Genomic DNA, 14,008 nt, shown 5'->3' with positions numbered 1-14,008 from the left:
ATTTACATTCACATCAATTGTGTACAAAATTCCCTTTTCTATACATACTCACCGACACTTGTTTTCTCTTGTCTTCTTGATGGTAGCCATTCTAACAGGTTTGAGGTGTATCTCATTGTCAGTTTGATTTGCATTTTCCTGATAATTAGTGACATTGAGTATTTTTTCATGTACTTAGTTGTCCATTTGATATCTTTGAAAAAAAATTCTCTTTCTCTGCATATTTTTCAATCAGATTATTTGAGAGTTGAATGTGTCCTTTATATATTTTAGATATTAACCCCTTATACAGTATATGGTTTATAAATATTTTCTCTCATTCTGTTGGTTGCCTTTTCATCTTGTTGATTTCTGCTTTTGCTGTGCCAAATATTTTATGTTTGATATAGTCCCATTTGTTGATTTTTGCTGTCGTTGATTGTGGTTTGGGTGTTATATCTAAAAATATCATTGCCAAGACCAATTTTAAGAAATGTCTTCCTTATGTTTTCTCCTAGGAAATTTATGGTATCAAGTCTTACATTTAAGTCTTAAATACATTTGCAGTTAAGTCTGGGGGAGTGGTGTAAGATACAGGTCCATTTTCATATTTCTGAATGTATTTACTTTTTATAAACACCATTTGTTGAAGATATTATCTTTTACCCATTGCTGCTCTTGGATCCCTCTGTTAACCTTATATATGTGGCATTAATTCTGTGCTCTCTATTCTGTTCCATTCATCTATGTGTCTATTTTCATTCTATTACCATACTTTTAAAATTATGGTAATTTTGAAATTGAAATCAGGAAATAGATTTTGATATAAAGAATCATGATGACGACAAATTTGTTCTCTTTCCCAGGATTTTCTTGGTTTTTGGGGTCCTTTGTGGTTTCACACAAATTTTAGGATTGTTTTTTCTATTGTTGTAAATGCATTGGAATTTTAATAGAGATTATAATGAAGCTATAAATAGTTTGGGTAGTATGGACGTTTTAATAATATTAATTCTCCCAATCCAAGGTGTCTTTTCATTTATTTGGGACTTATACTTTTCATCATACATATCTATCATTTCTTTGGTTAAATTTATTCCTAGGTATTTCATTATCTTTTATGTTATTATCAATGAGATAATTTTTGTTATTTCTTTCATATGTTTCATCATTAGACATGCAACTGAGGGAGTTCCCACTGTGGCTCAGTGGAAACAAATCTGACTAGAATCCATGAGGACGCAGGTTCAATCTATGACCTCACTCAGTGGGTTAAGGATCTGGTATTGCCGTGAACTCTGATGTAGGTCACAGATGAGGCTAGGATCTGGCATTGCTGTGGCATAGGCTGGTGGCTACTGCCCCGATTTGACCCCTAGCCTGGGAACCTCCATATATCGTGGGTGTAACCCTAAAAAGACAAATAAATAAATAGTCCAAAAATAAGAAAAGAAATGCAACTGATTTCTGTATATTGATTTTATATTCTGAAAATTTACTAAATTCATTGTTCAATTCCAACAGATTTTTTGGCTAAGTCTTTGGGGTTCTTTATATACAAAATTGAACCATCTGCAAATAATGATAAGTTTACTTCTTCCTTTCCAATTTGGATGCCTTTTGTTTCTTTGTTATGTCAATTAGCTCTAGCTAGGACTTTCAGTATTATGTAGAATACGAGTAGTAGGAGTAGACATCCTTGTCTTGTGCCTGATCTTACAGGCAGAGGGTTTTTTTGGGTTTTTTGCTGTTTTTTTTTTTTTTTTTTGACTATTAAGTGTAATGTTAACTGTGGGTTTGTTGTGTATGGCCTATTTATGCTATGCTAAATTCCTTCTATACCCAACCTGTTTGAGGTTTTTTTTTTTTATCATGGAAGGTTATTGTAATTTGTCAAATGCTTTTTCTGCATCTATTGAGATTATCATGTGGTAGTTATCATTTATTCTATTAATGTAGTGTATCCCATTTTTTTTTTTTTGCTTTTTTTGGGGGAGAGGGTGCTCCCATGGCATATGGAGGTTCCCAGGCTAGGGGTCGAATCAGAGCCGCCAGCCTATGCATGCCACAGCAACACGGGATCCAAGCCACATCTGTGACACACACCATAGCTCACAGCAACACTGGATCTTTAAGCCACTAAGTGAGGCCAGGGATTGAACCTGCATCCTCATGGATCCTAGTCATGTCCATTAACCACTGAGCCATGAAGGGAACTCCTATCCCATTTTAATTTGCATATGTTGAACCATGCTAACATCCCAAGGATAACCCTCATTTGGACGTGGTATATAATTCTTTTAATGTGTTCTCTTTTTTGAGTTGAGTACATGATTCTACTCTTTTTATTGAAGTATATTAATTTGCAACGTTAGATTTGTTTCAAGTGTTACCATTAGTTAAGAAAGGAGTTGTCTTGCACATTAGCCTGGAAGCTTCTGATAGAAAGTTTATACTTTGAGTCAGTTGTCAGAGTCCAGCATTTGCTACCTAGAAATTTTTGGACATAGCTGTGTAACATACATCTGCCTAGTGCAATAGGTAGAGCATGGGTTTTGAGGCTAAATCTGGGTTCAGACCCATGCTAGCTATGGAAATTCTGTGACCTGTAAGAGCCTCAGTTTTCTTATCTATAAAATGGAAATTATGCTGATATCATGGGGTTTTTCTGGATTTGGAAACCATGTATGTAAAGCATCAGGTATAATGTCTCAATGAATGATAATCTTGATAATGTTAAAAGAATCTATCCTTAATTTTATCACTATCTGTTGACAGATTTAGATGTAGCCTAGAGGACACAGAAGGGATGGTACACAGAACACACTAAGAGACATTTGTTGGAATATTGTCCCTGTCCGCCCCTGCGACACACACACACAAACACACACACTTTCAAGGGGCAAGAGAAAAGCAGATAGATGGGAATGGTTTATTCTCAAGGGAAATTAAGGGACCAGAAGAGTCATCAGAATCACTGGAGGCTTTTTCTAACCAATGCCTCCTACATCATTTCCTCTGTGACAGCTCCACCAAGCCTGACCAACTCTCCTGGTTTGCCACCTGAAGTCTTTATCCTCAAAGTTCCTGAGTTTCGAGCACACAGGTCTAATTGGCCACCCTTCCCACACTCACCAGATGAAGCCACCACCAGGGTGACCCGCTGAGGTCTCTGAGGGAGTGTGGCAACCTTCAGCTACACAGGGTGGGGAGGAGTTGCTACAGGGTCTGCTGGAAGCTGGGCAAGCAGAAATTCATCCCACACCTCCCTGGCCTTGGAGGTGCCCAAGAGAGATGCACCTCATCCCTCTGACTCAGGTCTTCTTCATTTTCAGGTCAGGCAGTGTAAACAACAACTGGATGGACATTTACGCCCTTGTGGAGGATTTGGTCAAGAAATTTGACAAGTATGGCTTCTCCAAGTTTCAGGGTATTTTCCCCTGCCAAGCAGAATACACAGCTATTTAGACTTGGTGGGCCTGGGAGCCCCTCAGGTCATGAGCACAGAGCCCAGGGCAGGGAGTGTTCTGAAACAGAAAAGAAAGACTGATCATGCTGGTTCCATCATTTCTCAGCACCTTTCTTGACTCCTGCATCGGAGTCAGGGCACATTGTAGGAAACACAATTTGCCCTTGAGGACCTCAGAGATTAGGAAACAGGCAAATCAGTAACACGCTAATTTTAAGCACCAGGTGAGATGATGCCAAGGGCCAAAAGAGAAGGGCAAAGGTATAAGGAAAAGAAATTAAAGAAAAAAGCAAGATTTCCTAGAAAAAATTCAAGGATGGTTTCCTAGAGGATGTGGAATACTAAACTAAGTCTTAAAGGATGGGTAAAGACAGAATAACAGGAAACAGGTCTGTTTGGCTGGAGAGTAGGGTTAACTCAGGAAAATCTGGGAGATGAGGCTGGACAGGACAGATTTGGACCAAGGCCATAGGGCTTATAATGCCAGACCAAGGGAGTTAGATTTCCTTCTGTGGATAATATCAGGCTATAGATGATCCTTAGGTAGGAGTCTGACGTGATCAAAGTTATGTCCCAGGAAAGAAAGTCTGATATTGTGGGTAAAATGTGTTGTAACAAGAGCCAGGAGCGGTAAGAGCTTATCTAGGAACTTATTGTAGCAATTTAGCTAAAAGATAATGAGATTCAACTGACCAAAAGACAGTGGCCAGGGAGAAGAAAGGGAAGGATATATATAAATAGCTGCCAAGAAGGAGAATAATTTCTCTGACATGAGAAGAAAGAAGACAGGGAGGGCTGTAAAGGAGGGAAGAGGACTGAAGGTACAAAAAATTTACAGAAGAGTACAGCCAGTTGGGAGGCCCCCCTGCAAGAATGCATAAGTGTCTATCTCTTGGTTTGTGTTGCGTGTGTGCGCGTGTGCGCGCGCGCGTGTGTGTGTGTGTGTGTGTGTGTGTGTGTGTGTTTGAGAGAGACACACATTTGTGGAGCTTATGGTACAGGGATGGAGCAGAATGCCATCCTGCCACTCTCTTCCAAGAAGATGTCACATCTCCACTAGGTCTTCTTCACCAGGATGCCTAAAATCCTATACTAAAGTTATAGAAACTTCCAGGTTTTGGGAAATAGACCCCAAAGCAGAAGATCTGGGGTAAGGAGAGAGAAATTGTCATATACCCACTTCCTGGTTGCTCATTGGCTTCATTTTGAGCCTGTATCATTTATAGCTTCTAACAAGCATATGTTTCCTCCCCAGCCCTAAGATACGGATGTCTTTCATCACCTACTCCACACAGGGTCACATACTCATGAAGCTCACCTCAGACAAGTAAGTGCTGCTCTAATCCTCCAAGGCAGACCTAGTGGATGGGGTCCAGGGAGACTCAGGGAGGGAGCTGAGAATTTCCGCTGAGTGCAGGTTGGGCCTTCCTGGGCTCCCGTCCATGCCCACTCTAATATGCAGCCCCAAATTCTTGGCTCCCACTGACCCCTGGCTGTGCTGGTACTGGCACATCCCTGTGCTGCTAGACCATCTCCACCTGTCCTGTGTCCTCTCAGGGCTCCTCCCTTTTCTTTGAACTTGCTTTCTGTGAAGACTCCTAGGATCGGGTGGAGAGGATGCATGAGCCCTCTGTGAATACTGGCCTGTGTTGGGCACCTGCTATGTGTGTCACTCTCTGCTCTGGGCTAGTAAGGGACATGGGGAGGCAGAGTCAGAACCAGGAATCAGGGGTGGGGAGCATCAAAGTGCTGGGAGCTTCAATAGATGGAAGCTTGATTCTCTGATGGGTCTGAAGCAAGGGAGTCCATGAGTATCATTCCAAACACCAGGCTGGGCTGGAGCGCAGCAGGGAGGCATGACATGCCAGCATCCTAGGTGGGCCATAGGTGGAACCAGCTGTATGCCGAAAGACCTATAGGTAGGAAGATATCGAACTTCTGAGTAGCTGGGAGGTTAATGATGCAAATGGCTAGAACCCAGTTCTGCGGGTGAAATACCAAAAAGAGGTTGAGGACATTTAAAAGTGACTGGGCCCAGGAATTGCAGCACAGAGCCAAGTTCAGGACCTTGGAGAGAAGCCAGAGCAGCCCTGGAGCAGGAACAGCAATGCTGCAGGGGAGGGGATGTGGTGGTGCCAGTGCATGGAGAGATCACTCCCCAGGCCTGGTTGGAGAAGTAGAGATTGGGCTTCCTGTTCAATGAGCTAGGGGAAGTGTGTTCCTGTTGTCTGAATTTCACAGAGACCTAAGTGAGTTTGAGGTGGAAGAAAATGAGTCAGTGGGGTGCTATCATTCAGGAGGCAGAAAGAGAGGCAGGGTTGGGTGTGGGCCTCTGGTGGAGGAGCTTCCCATAAGGGAAAAAAAGACCACTGCCTCCTCCAAGGCTGGGATTCAGAACCTGAAGCAGGAGAGTTTTGGGGAGGCTTTTGAGGGCCTCCCAGATCCTCTCTGGAGAGTGGAGGTAAGGATGTCTTCCTCAAGGAAAGGTGTCAGAAATGGGAGTTGGGCTCAGGGAAGCAGAAAAGATGTGAAACCATGGTTGATGGGGTGGAATTTTAAGAGGCAAAGGACTTGATGAGGGCATAAGCAGCCTGGTGTTCTTTCTAAGGACAGCGCTAGAAGTAGGGATGTGGGGGTAGCCCAAGAAAAAGACATGTTCAGGCAAGAGTGAGGCCTGGCCAGGCTCAGTCCCAGGGCTGGGGAGAGCTGAAATTCCAGCATATTTGAGAGTGCTGTCAACAAAACAGAACTCTTTCAACAGTTTTCAAGAAGAGGAGAGAGTGTTTGTGCTGGGGTGGGCAGGGCCTCATTTGGCTTCCACTTGCCCTGGGTCACAGGTCTCCTCTCTTCCTGGGATGGGTCAGACAAGGCAGGACCTGGGGCTCTCAGATCTCACCCTGTAGCAGAATCTCTTCTGCTCAAGGCAAGAGCCACCCTTGAGGGTCACATTTTCCGTAGTCTTGCTGTGACCCCTCAGCCCATCACACCAGATTAGCCAGAACTAAGCCCACCCCCTGGAGTGTCCCAGTCCCATCCCTTACTGTCTGCCTTCACAGAGGCCCATAGCCTATCCCCTTGGCAGCCTGGGGTCACTGCTCTTCAGCCCACACAGACAGCCCTCGGGCCTCTTTTCCAGATTATGGTGTTTCTCTTCAGGAGCACTTGGAGCCCAGGAGCCCTAGACTCTAATGGAGCAGCTTGGCTATTTCCTTTAGCCCCGATCCAGAAAGGGGAGGACACTTTCAGAAATCAAATCCAGCTCAGGGGTCTGTGATAGGGGATCATGAGAAAGGACAGGGGTATCAGGAAGGTGAGCTTTGCAAACTCATCCTGGACTGTTGGAGACTAAAGTGCCTTCACCAGGGACCCCTTAGGTGCCAGCAGTAGCACAGGCCACATTGTGAGGGCCAATTCACAAGTGCACATGCCTGGGTGCTCCCCTCTCACCATGGATGGTCAAGGCTGGGCCCTTGCTGAGTCCCCTGAGGTCTGCATGCCTGAGACAGGGGTGAGTGCATGGAAAGCCAGGCCCTGGCCTGGGACCAACAAGGCAGTGTCCTCCATGCTCACCAAACAGAGAAGCCCTGACCAAGGCCTGTCAGTGTCAAAGACATGGGAAGAAGGGTCATGACAGGATGACGTGTGTCCTCCTGTCCAGGCAGTTCTGCACACAGCAGAATGATGCCAGGGAAGCTGGTCTGTTTCACAACAGTCAGCCCTCATTCCACCACTAATTCTTTTTCTGATTTGTTTTCAGAAAAGAAATACAGGATGGTCTTAACAGACTTCAGAATGTGGTACCTACAGGAAACACATACATGCAGGAAGGCTTTAAAAAGGTATAGACACTATAGCCCTGAGATTTTATTCTGCTTATCAAGTTCTTATGGGCATTATTGGGTCATCTCACTGCCCTTCTCCAACTTTCCTTCATTTTGTTGCAGGCCAATGAGCAGATTGAACGAGCTAACTCAGGAGGTAAGTTGACTACTGACATCACTGTGCTCAGGTGGGACAGAGCCTGGCCCGGGCCTCAGTGAGGGCTGCTGCAGACCCACTTCCAATTCCTAGTGCTGATGCTTGGAGCAAATTCCTTGCCCTCTCTGTGCTGCAGGTTCCTCCTCTGCACAGTGAGGAAGAAAACCACCCCCAGGGCTGTGTCTGAGAACCACCTGGGGTCATGGCTTACACTCCTGGTTCTTTCTAGATCGCAGGTTCTTGATGTGTGATTGGGCTGCATGGAAAACAAAAGAGAAAATCGAGGGACCGCAAGCAGACAGGGTTCAGTTTAGGGACCAGAGACCTTGCTGTCCCCCTGGCTGCCCACGCTTTTGTCCCCCGCAGTTCTGGCTCTGCCTCCACCCCTTCAGCTTCTTCCCTCTGGTTGAGTCTCGTCCTGTGACTGTGCCTCTGATGGTGGAAAAGCCTGTGCTCTCCCAGAACCATCTACATCTAGAGTGTAGGGTTGCAGCTCCTGCAGGAAAGATGCGTGGGCTGGTGGGGACAGGCAGGGAGCTGGGCAAGGGCCGCTGCACAGGCACCTTGACCTCGAGTTCTGAAGGCCAGGACCCATAGAGCCAGCAGAGGTGCCTGCTGGCAGTGCCCAGGCCAGAGCCCCGCTGTCCCCTGAGCCAGCGGGAAGCCTTATACAGTCCATGTGGCTGCTCCTCCCTTGCTCCCCTAAAGGCTTGTCCTCATGCAGTGACGTGGCTGGAGCTTCCTTTCAGGGCAAAGGCTGTGCCTTCTGTTCATGGTGAGGGTTGCTAGGAAGAGCTCTGGGCTGGTCTCAGGCTCCTCATGTGTCAAGTGGGTGCTGGGCTAAGGCCCCTCTCTCTGCAGGTGCTCTGGTTGGTGGGTGCTGGGGTCAGGGTGGCCTCTCCCCAGGAGGAGGGGATGTGGGGGGTAGTGCTGAGAGTCTGGCAGCCTGTGGCAGGTCACTCCAGGTACCTTGCTAACGGGCCACTCCTTGCTTCTTCTGCAGAAAACAAAGTCCCCTCTATGATTATCGCTCTGACCGATGGAACTCTGGAGTCAGTCTCATTGCAAGAGACTAAGCAACAAGTGAGTCCAGACCATCATTACCAACTTAGTGCTCCACGTTTTTGGTGAATGATACCAATGCTTTTTTCTCTTAGGCTGACAGGGCTCGGAAGTTGGGGGCAAATGTATACTGCATTGGTGTAAAAGACTATGAGACAGAACAGGTAATTCTGAACAGGTAACCGGTTGAGCCCAGTTGGGGAAAACTTCCAAAGGCAGCTGTCCCAGGGTCACTGAGAAGATGGCCCTCTAAAACCCCAAGTGTCTGGACAACAAGCAGCCTCTGCAGGTGAATCACAAGTGCTGTGTAAACCCACACAACAGAGGTGCTGGTGGAGGAGCTTTCCACTCCCTGAGGGTGGGCTACTGGATGCCAGGGTGTGGCCCTCTGAGTCTAACAGGGCAGGAAGCCAGAACCTGTCTCCTGGGATGGGACCTGCTGTGTCCTCAACCCTTGGATATGGGCCAATCACCTCCTCTCCACCTTAGTTATCGGAAATTGCAGACAGCTTAGATCATGTGTTTGGTGTGGACCAAGGATTCAAGGCTCTTAAAAACATCATTGATCCAGTGAGTGAGGGCTGATGTGAGAGGTGGGAGGAGGAGGCTTCTCACTATGCACCCGCCACTCACACCTCTTGCCTTTGCCTCTCATCTCCCTATTCTAGCTCACGACGAAGACCTGTATTGAAATTACAGATGTGGAGCCTTCTGATCTCTGTACTGGAGGTAAGAGCTACAGTTGCTGTTGTAAACACACAGCAGTTTGTTTGTGTTTGTGTGAATGTGCCCAGTGTGCACATGGGTGTGCAGTGAGTACATGATTTCAGTCTGTGTGGAGTGTGCAGAGTATGTTTGGTATACATGTGGTTTGAATGGAATGAGTGTGTGTGGTGCGTGCATGAAAATGAGTGTGTATGTGTGTGAGTCTGTGTAAGTGTGGTGTCTAAGTACATGGTGTAGGCGTGCAGGGTGGTTGTACAGAAATGTGTTTGGCATATGAGTACACTGGACATATAAGCCTATGTTTATGTGAAGTGTGTGTGCCAGAATTATGGGGGTGGGTGGGTGGGTGGGTGTGTGTGCATGAAATTGCCCATTCTTCCAACTTTATTGAGAAGTAATCGACATAGAGCTCTGTATAAGTTTAAGGTGTACCACATAATGACTTGACACAAAAAAATTGCTGAGTACCATAAGTTTATCGTGCATATTTTTTTTAAAAAAAAAACAAGGTTTAAGAAATAAGAAAAACATTATTTTAATACCTTTTAATACCAAACCACTAGCAAATAGAATTCAACAACATAAAAAAAAGGACAATTCATCAAGACTAATTAGAGCTCAGGCCTGAAATGAAAGCCTGACTCAGTATATAAAATATCAAGTGATTTTTCTCATCCAGAAAATGGAGAAGGAAAATGTAATTTTTTCCACAGTGAAGAAAAGAATTGGACAGTTCAATTCCAACATCATACTAGGGACACAGACTGACAAAACACAAACACAGCTACCACTGCGCCCAGTGGTTATGTGGGGAAGGCCTGTCCTGAGCTCTGGGACTGGACAAGGATGCCCTCTCTCCCCCGGGAGGGTCCTCGCATCGGTGAGGTGAGGACCCCATGCAGATACTTCCTGAGAGAAGCGCTCTCTCTGAGTAAGCCCCGCGTGTGACAGCTTGTGTATCCATATCACGGGGATTCATAGAACTGAGGCGGTTGGAGAAGGACACGCTTCCACTGGTGACAGCACAGCTGGATGCAGCTGGACGCAGACCCAGGAAGGGGGTCCTGGCCACTGTGCTCTTAACTGCAAGGCTCCAGGGCAACAGGTCCTGGGGTCAGACAGAGCAGCATTCACATCTGAGCTCTGCTGCCCACAGGCATGAAACCGGAGCAAACTGCCCAGTACCTGCCAGCTCCACTTTCACCTCCAAGAAGTAGGAACAACCCCCACTAACAGCCTTGCAGTGGAGATGCAGTGGAGCCACAGTGAGTGGTACAGGCTCTGGAAGCTGGTGGCCCTAGAAAAAGCACAGAGTGCCTCAACAGGAGCTGGTGCTAAGCCTTCCATCACTGACCTCTGGCTCTGCCCCCGAGACAGGGAGGGAAGTGGATGAAAAAGAGCAGGATGAAAGCCTCCAGCTGAGCCCCCTGTGGGTGGCAGCTGTCTGACTCCTCCTGTCCTCTGACCCTGGGACCCGCAGTGTGAGGTGTGGGCCTGAACCAGCAACTCCCACACACACAGGGTCTTCTGCTGCTTCTCTTGTGTAACATGCCAGCTGTGCAGCAACCTGACAGCTTCAGTTCCCTGATTATGTCCCCAGGACACACACAGACCTGTCAAATGTCAGGGAAGGATGCCAGTTGTCATTCATGCCCTGTGGTGGCCCAGCTGAGGTGACAGGTGCCCGCTGCACACCCTTTGCCAGCAGGGCCCAGCAGTGCTGCTCTGACCTTCACAACTGCTGTCGTCTTGTCAAAAGCTGCCACACAGCATAACCATCACTTGGAAGGGAAGCTTGAGGCAGGAACCAGGACCACAAATAAAGTAGAAGCTGTTTATGAGGCTGTTGTTATGAATAAGTCAGTGGGCTGGGTGTGGGTGTGGGGAAGCCGGGAGAGGTGAGCATGAGGCACACGGCCTCTTCAGCCTCTCAGGCCTCCTCAGGACCAAGCAGAGGCCTGTGCTGGCCTCCCTGCCTCCAGGCCTGTGCTCAGGACCTGAGAGGCTGAGAAGGCCACGTCCCTAACCCAGCTGACCAGGAGTGCTGAGGTCTCAGAAATGAACAGCTGAGCCCTCCAAGGTCCAGCCTCTGCTCTAGGCCCACCTTGGGAACAGGGGCTGGGCTTCCTGCAAAACCTTCCTCAGCCCTACACGGTCCAGTCCACCCAGCCTTTGAGACTTTATCCTCAGGGCATCTCAACCACGAAGCCTTTCCTGGTCAGCTGCCCCTCTGGCTTCCCACAGCCCTTGGTCTGTTTCTCTCATTAGTCACTTGTCTCCCAGTATGAACCCTGACTTCTGCTTGCCTGTGTCCACAGCTTTATTTCTTCATTTCTATCATTCAGTTCACAGTTTTTCTTCCTACTTTTTACTATGGATAATTTCAAATCTATAGCAAACTGGAAATGATCTTATAATGACACCCTTATGCAAATGACTACCTGGATTTGCAATTAATATCTAACCATATTTCCTTTATCATGTATTGCTCTAACTCTGTCTCCCTTTCTTGTCTCTCTCTCTTCATCAGTCCACCTTTTTTCTTGATGCATTTCAAAGTAACTCACAGCTGCCAGGCTACCACATCCCAAATCCTTCATTCTACATATCTTTACCTGGGGAACAATTTTTGTTGAGTTCTCTTTTTGAAATGCAGCAAACTTAAGAGTATCATTTGACTAGTTCTGACCAATGCACACAATACCTGTGTACCCCAGGCTCCTTGGAGACTTAGGACATCACATAGGTCCCCAGAAACTCCCCTCAGCTCTTTTCCCAGGTGATCCCTGCCCCCTCCCCACCACCCCACCCGAAGACAGCTACTCTGATTTCTTTCTCCATCAGCTAGTTTGCTGCTTTAGAGCATCTGCTCAGTAACTCCCATGGGATGAACATGATGTCTGGCTGGGGCACTCAGCACCATGGTTTGGGGACTCCCCCCTCCCTTATGTTTGCTGGGTTTGCTTAGGGCTTTCACCCCAGGAGGTGGGTTGGAGGTAGCACCTGCTCACTCTTTTTCCTATATGTGACCGGGCCAGGGTGAGGGTCTGCAAGAAGCCCTGTAGGTGGGGCCCAGCAGTGGTGACCATAGTAGGACTTAGCACAAAGCAGGCCTTCCCTCTGAGGTCTGGCATCCAGCTCTGTGTCATGGCCAGAGACCTTCTGGGGGCGGGGGGGGGCGCGGGGCAGGCTGTGTCGGGCAGGAAGACCTGCAGGAAGGACAGGCTCTGTAGGCAGGGACACTCTGCAACCAGCCTGGGTCATACTGTCCCTCCACCTTGATAAGGTTCCTCCTTGTCCCATCTTACTGTCTCTAGAGATAAAGACCACAAGTAGTTCATTTTTATATGTAAAGCCTACCTAAGGATATTTTGCAAGGATGTTTTTATGTTAATGGGATTATGGCCTTGGCTCACTCCTCTGGCCCCGACAGGTACCAAGAGCCACAAGAATGAGCCAAGGCCAAGCCAAAGATGATGGCCTCTAATGTCAGGGGTCCTTGTACAAAGTCAAATACTTGGTCACTGAGGAGCTTCCTGATGTGAGGGGTTAGTTCTCTGGCCCAGCCAGTGGCGGACACATAAGAATACAAACCCACTCGTGCCAAGTGTTCTCATTTTCACTGGCAATCTTGGGTTATTAGGAAAATGTTCACACTTTTAAACATAGACTCTCATTTTTTTAAAACATGTGAGAGCCTATCAAAACATGTCAGAAGGATAGATTCTACCCACAGCCCAAGCATCTTTTTGCTTCAAAGCAGAGAATTTGCAAACATCATCTTACTCTAATGGAAATTACAGGAAAACCACAGCAGGAAGAAACAGGACTGTCAGGCCAAGGTTGTGCTGGCATTTTCAATGAATATTCCCTGAGTTAATTGACCTTGTACAATTAATTGACCTTGACAAGGAAGCAGCTAATGATCTAGAACTTACAGCAGGAAGGCCTGCTCATTATCCTGGCCAGCCCCAGGGCCAGGCCCACTAGCTGCCCTCTCTCGATCCTCAAATACTTGCTTCAGTGGCCAGAAAGCACCAGGTGGGACCCACCAGACTGGCGAGGGCCTATAGCACAGATCTGCACCTCAGCATATCAGGGCCTCCCACCCTGGCAGAAGGAGGTGTTTGGTGAATCCCTGTGGGGTTGTGTGAGGCACACGAAGGGTCAGGAAGAAGGAGGGGAGAGCAGTCATTGCAAACTTCAGAGCCACAGCTAAGACAGGATCTTGCCTTCCATGGGGGTTCTCCTGGGCAGGCTTCCCGCCTCCGTGCTTTCCTAACCCAGGTCCTGGCTCTGCTCCTGGGGTCTCCAGCCTGCCATAGGCACAAAGAAACACAGAGAAGGGGAACAGACCCCCAAGTGTCAAATAGTCCCACAGTCACCCAGGCTTGTATGCTCAGCTCAGACAAGAGTCAGTGCTGTGTTCAGCCAGCTTGTGCTCTGTCATTTAGGTAAGGGAGGCCTGGTGGAAAACACTGCCCACACCCCATGGAGAAGACTGTAGGACATATGAGTCGGGAACCTACAGCTGGGTCTGCTCCTGTGGAGGGGACAACACTGGGTGCCTTTAATGGGCTTGATGGGGCCAGGGCTGGTGGTAAGGGGCCCCCAGTGCTCAAGGCCCAGCCACGTAGGTTGTACCCTTTGTGACACCAGGTGAGGCCCAGAGGGTGAACAGATGTTGGTTCAGACACAGCTTCTTCCACATGGGCATCCCTGGGAATTCAGCTATGGGGTGACCTGTCATAAAAATGAGATGAGAGGAAAAACACTCAGCCCCTCCTAACACAG

The 14,008-nt window shown here is 47.6% G+C and overlaps 1 protein-coding gene across 3 annotated transcripts in view; it reads left to right on the top strand.

Annotated features, from left to right (window-relative positions):
- ANTXRL (ANTXR like) overlaps positions 1-14,008 on the top strand; it is a 35,861-nt gene that overhangs the window by 7,622 nt on the left and 14,231 nt on the right. The window contains exons 2-9 of one of the 3 annotated variants that reach the window (XM_047762489.1): positions 3,315-3,386; positions 4,704-4,775; positions 7,206-7,287; positions 7,393-7,426; positions 8,430-8,509; positions 8,584-8,652; positions 8,978-9,058; positions 9,157-9,217. In XM_047762489.1, the coding sequence (XP_047618445.1) occupies positions 3,315-3,386; positions 4,704-4,775; positions 7,206-7,287; positions 7,393-7,426; positions 8,430-8,509; positions 8,584-8,652; positions 8,978-9,058; positions 9,157-9,217 (551 nt within the window). The remainder of the gene's footprint in view (positions 1-3,314; positions 3,387-4,703; positions 4,776-7,205; positions 7,288-7,392; positions 7,427-8,429; positions 8,510-8,583; positions 8,653-8,977; positions 9,059-9,156; positions 9,218-14,008) is intronic. The other 2 variants (XM_047762490.1, XM_047762491.1) reach the window with 2 other exon arrangements.

The sequence above is a fragment of the Phacochoerus africanus genome, chromosome 15, assembly GCF_016906955.1.
Source record: "Phacochoerus africanus isolate WHEZ1 chromosome 15, ROS_Pafr_v1, whole genome shotgun sequence".
Taxonomy (NCBI): Eukaryota; Metazoa; Chordata; class Mammalia; order Artiodactyla; family Suidae; genus Phacochoerus; species Phacochoerus africanus.
The sequence above is the reverse complement of the archived record's forward strand: the minus strand, read 5'-3'. Positions and strand labels throughout refer to the sequence as shown.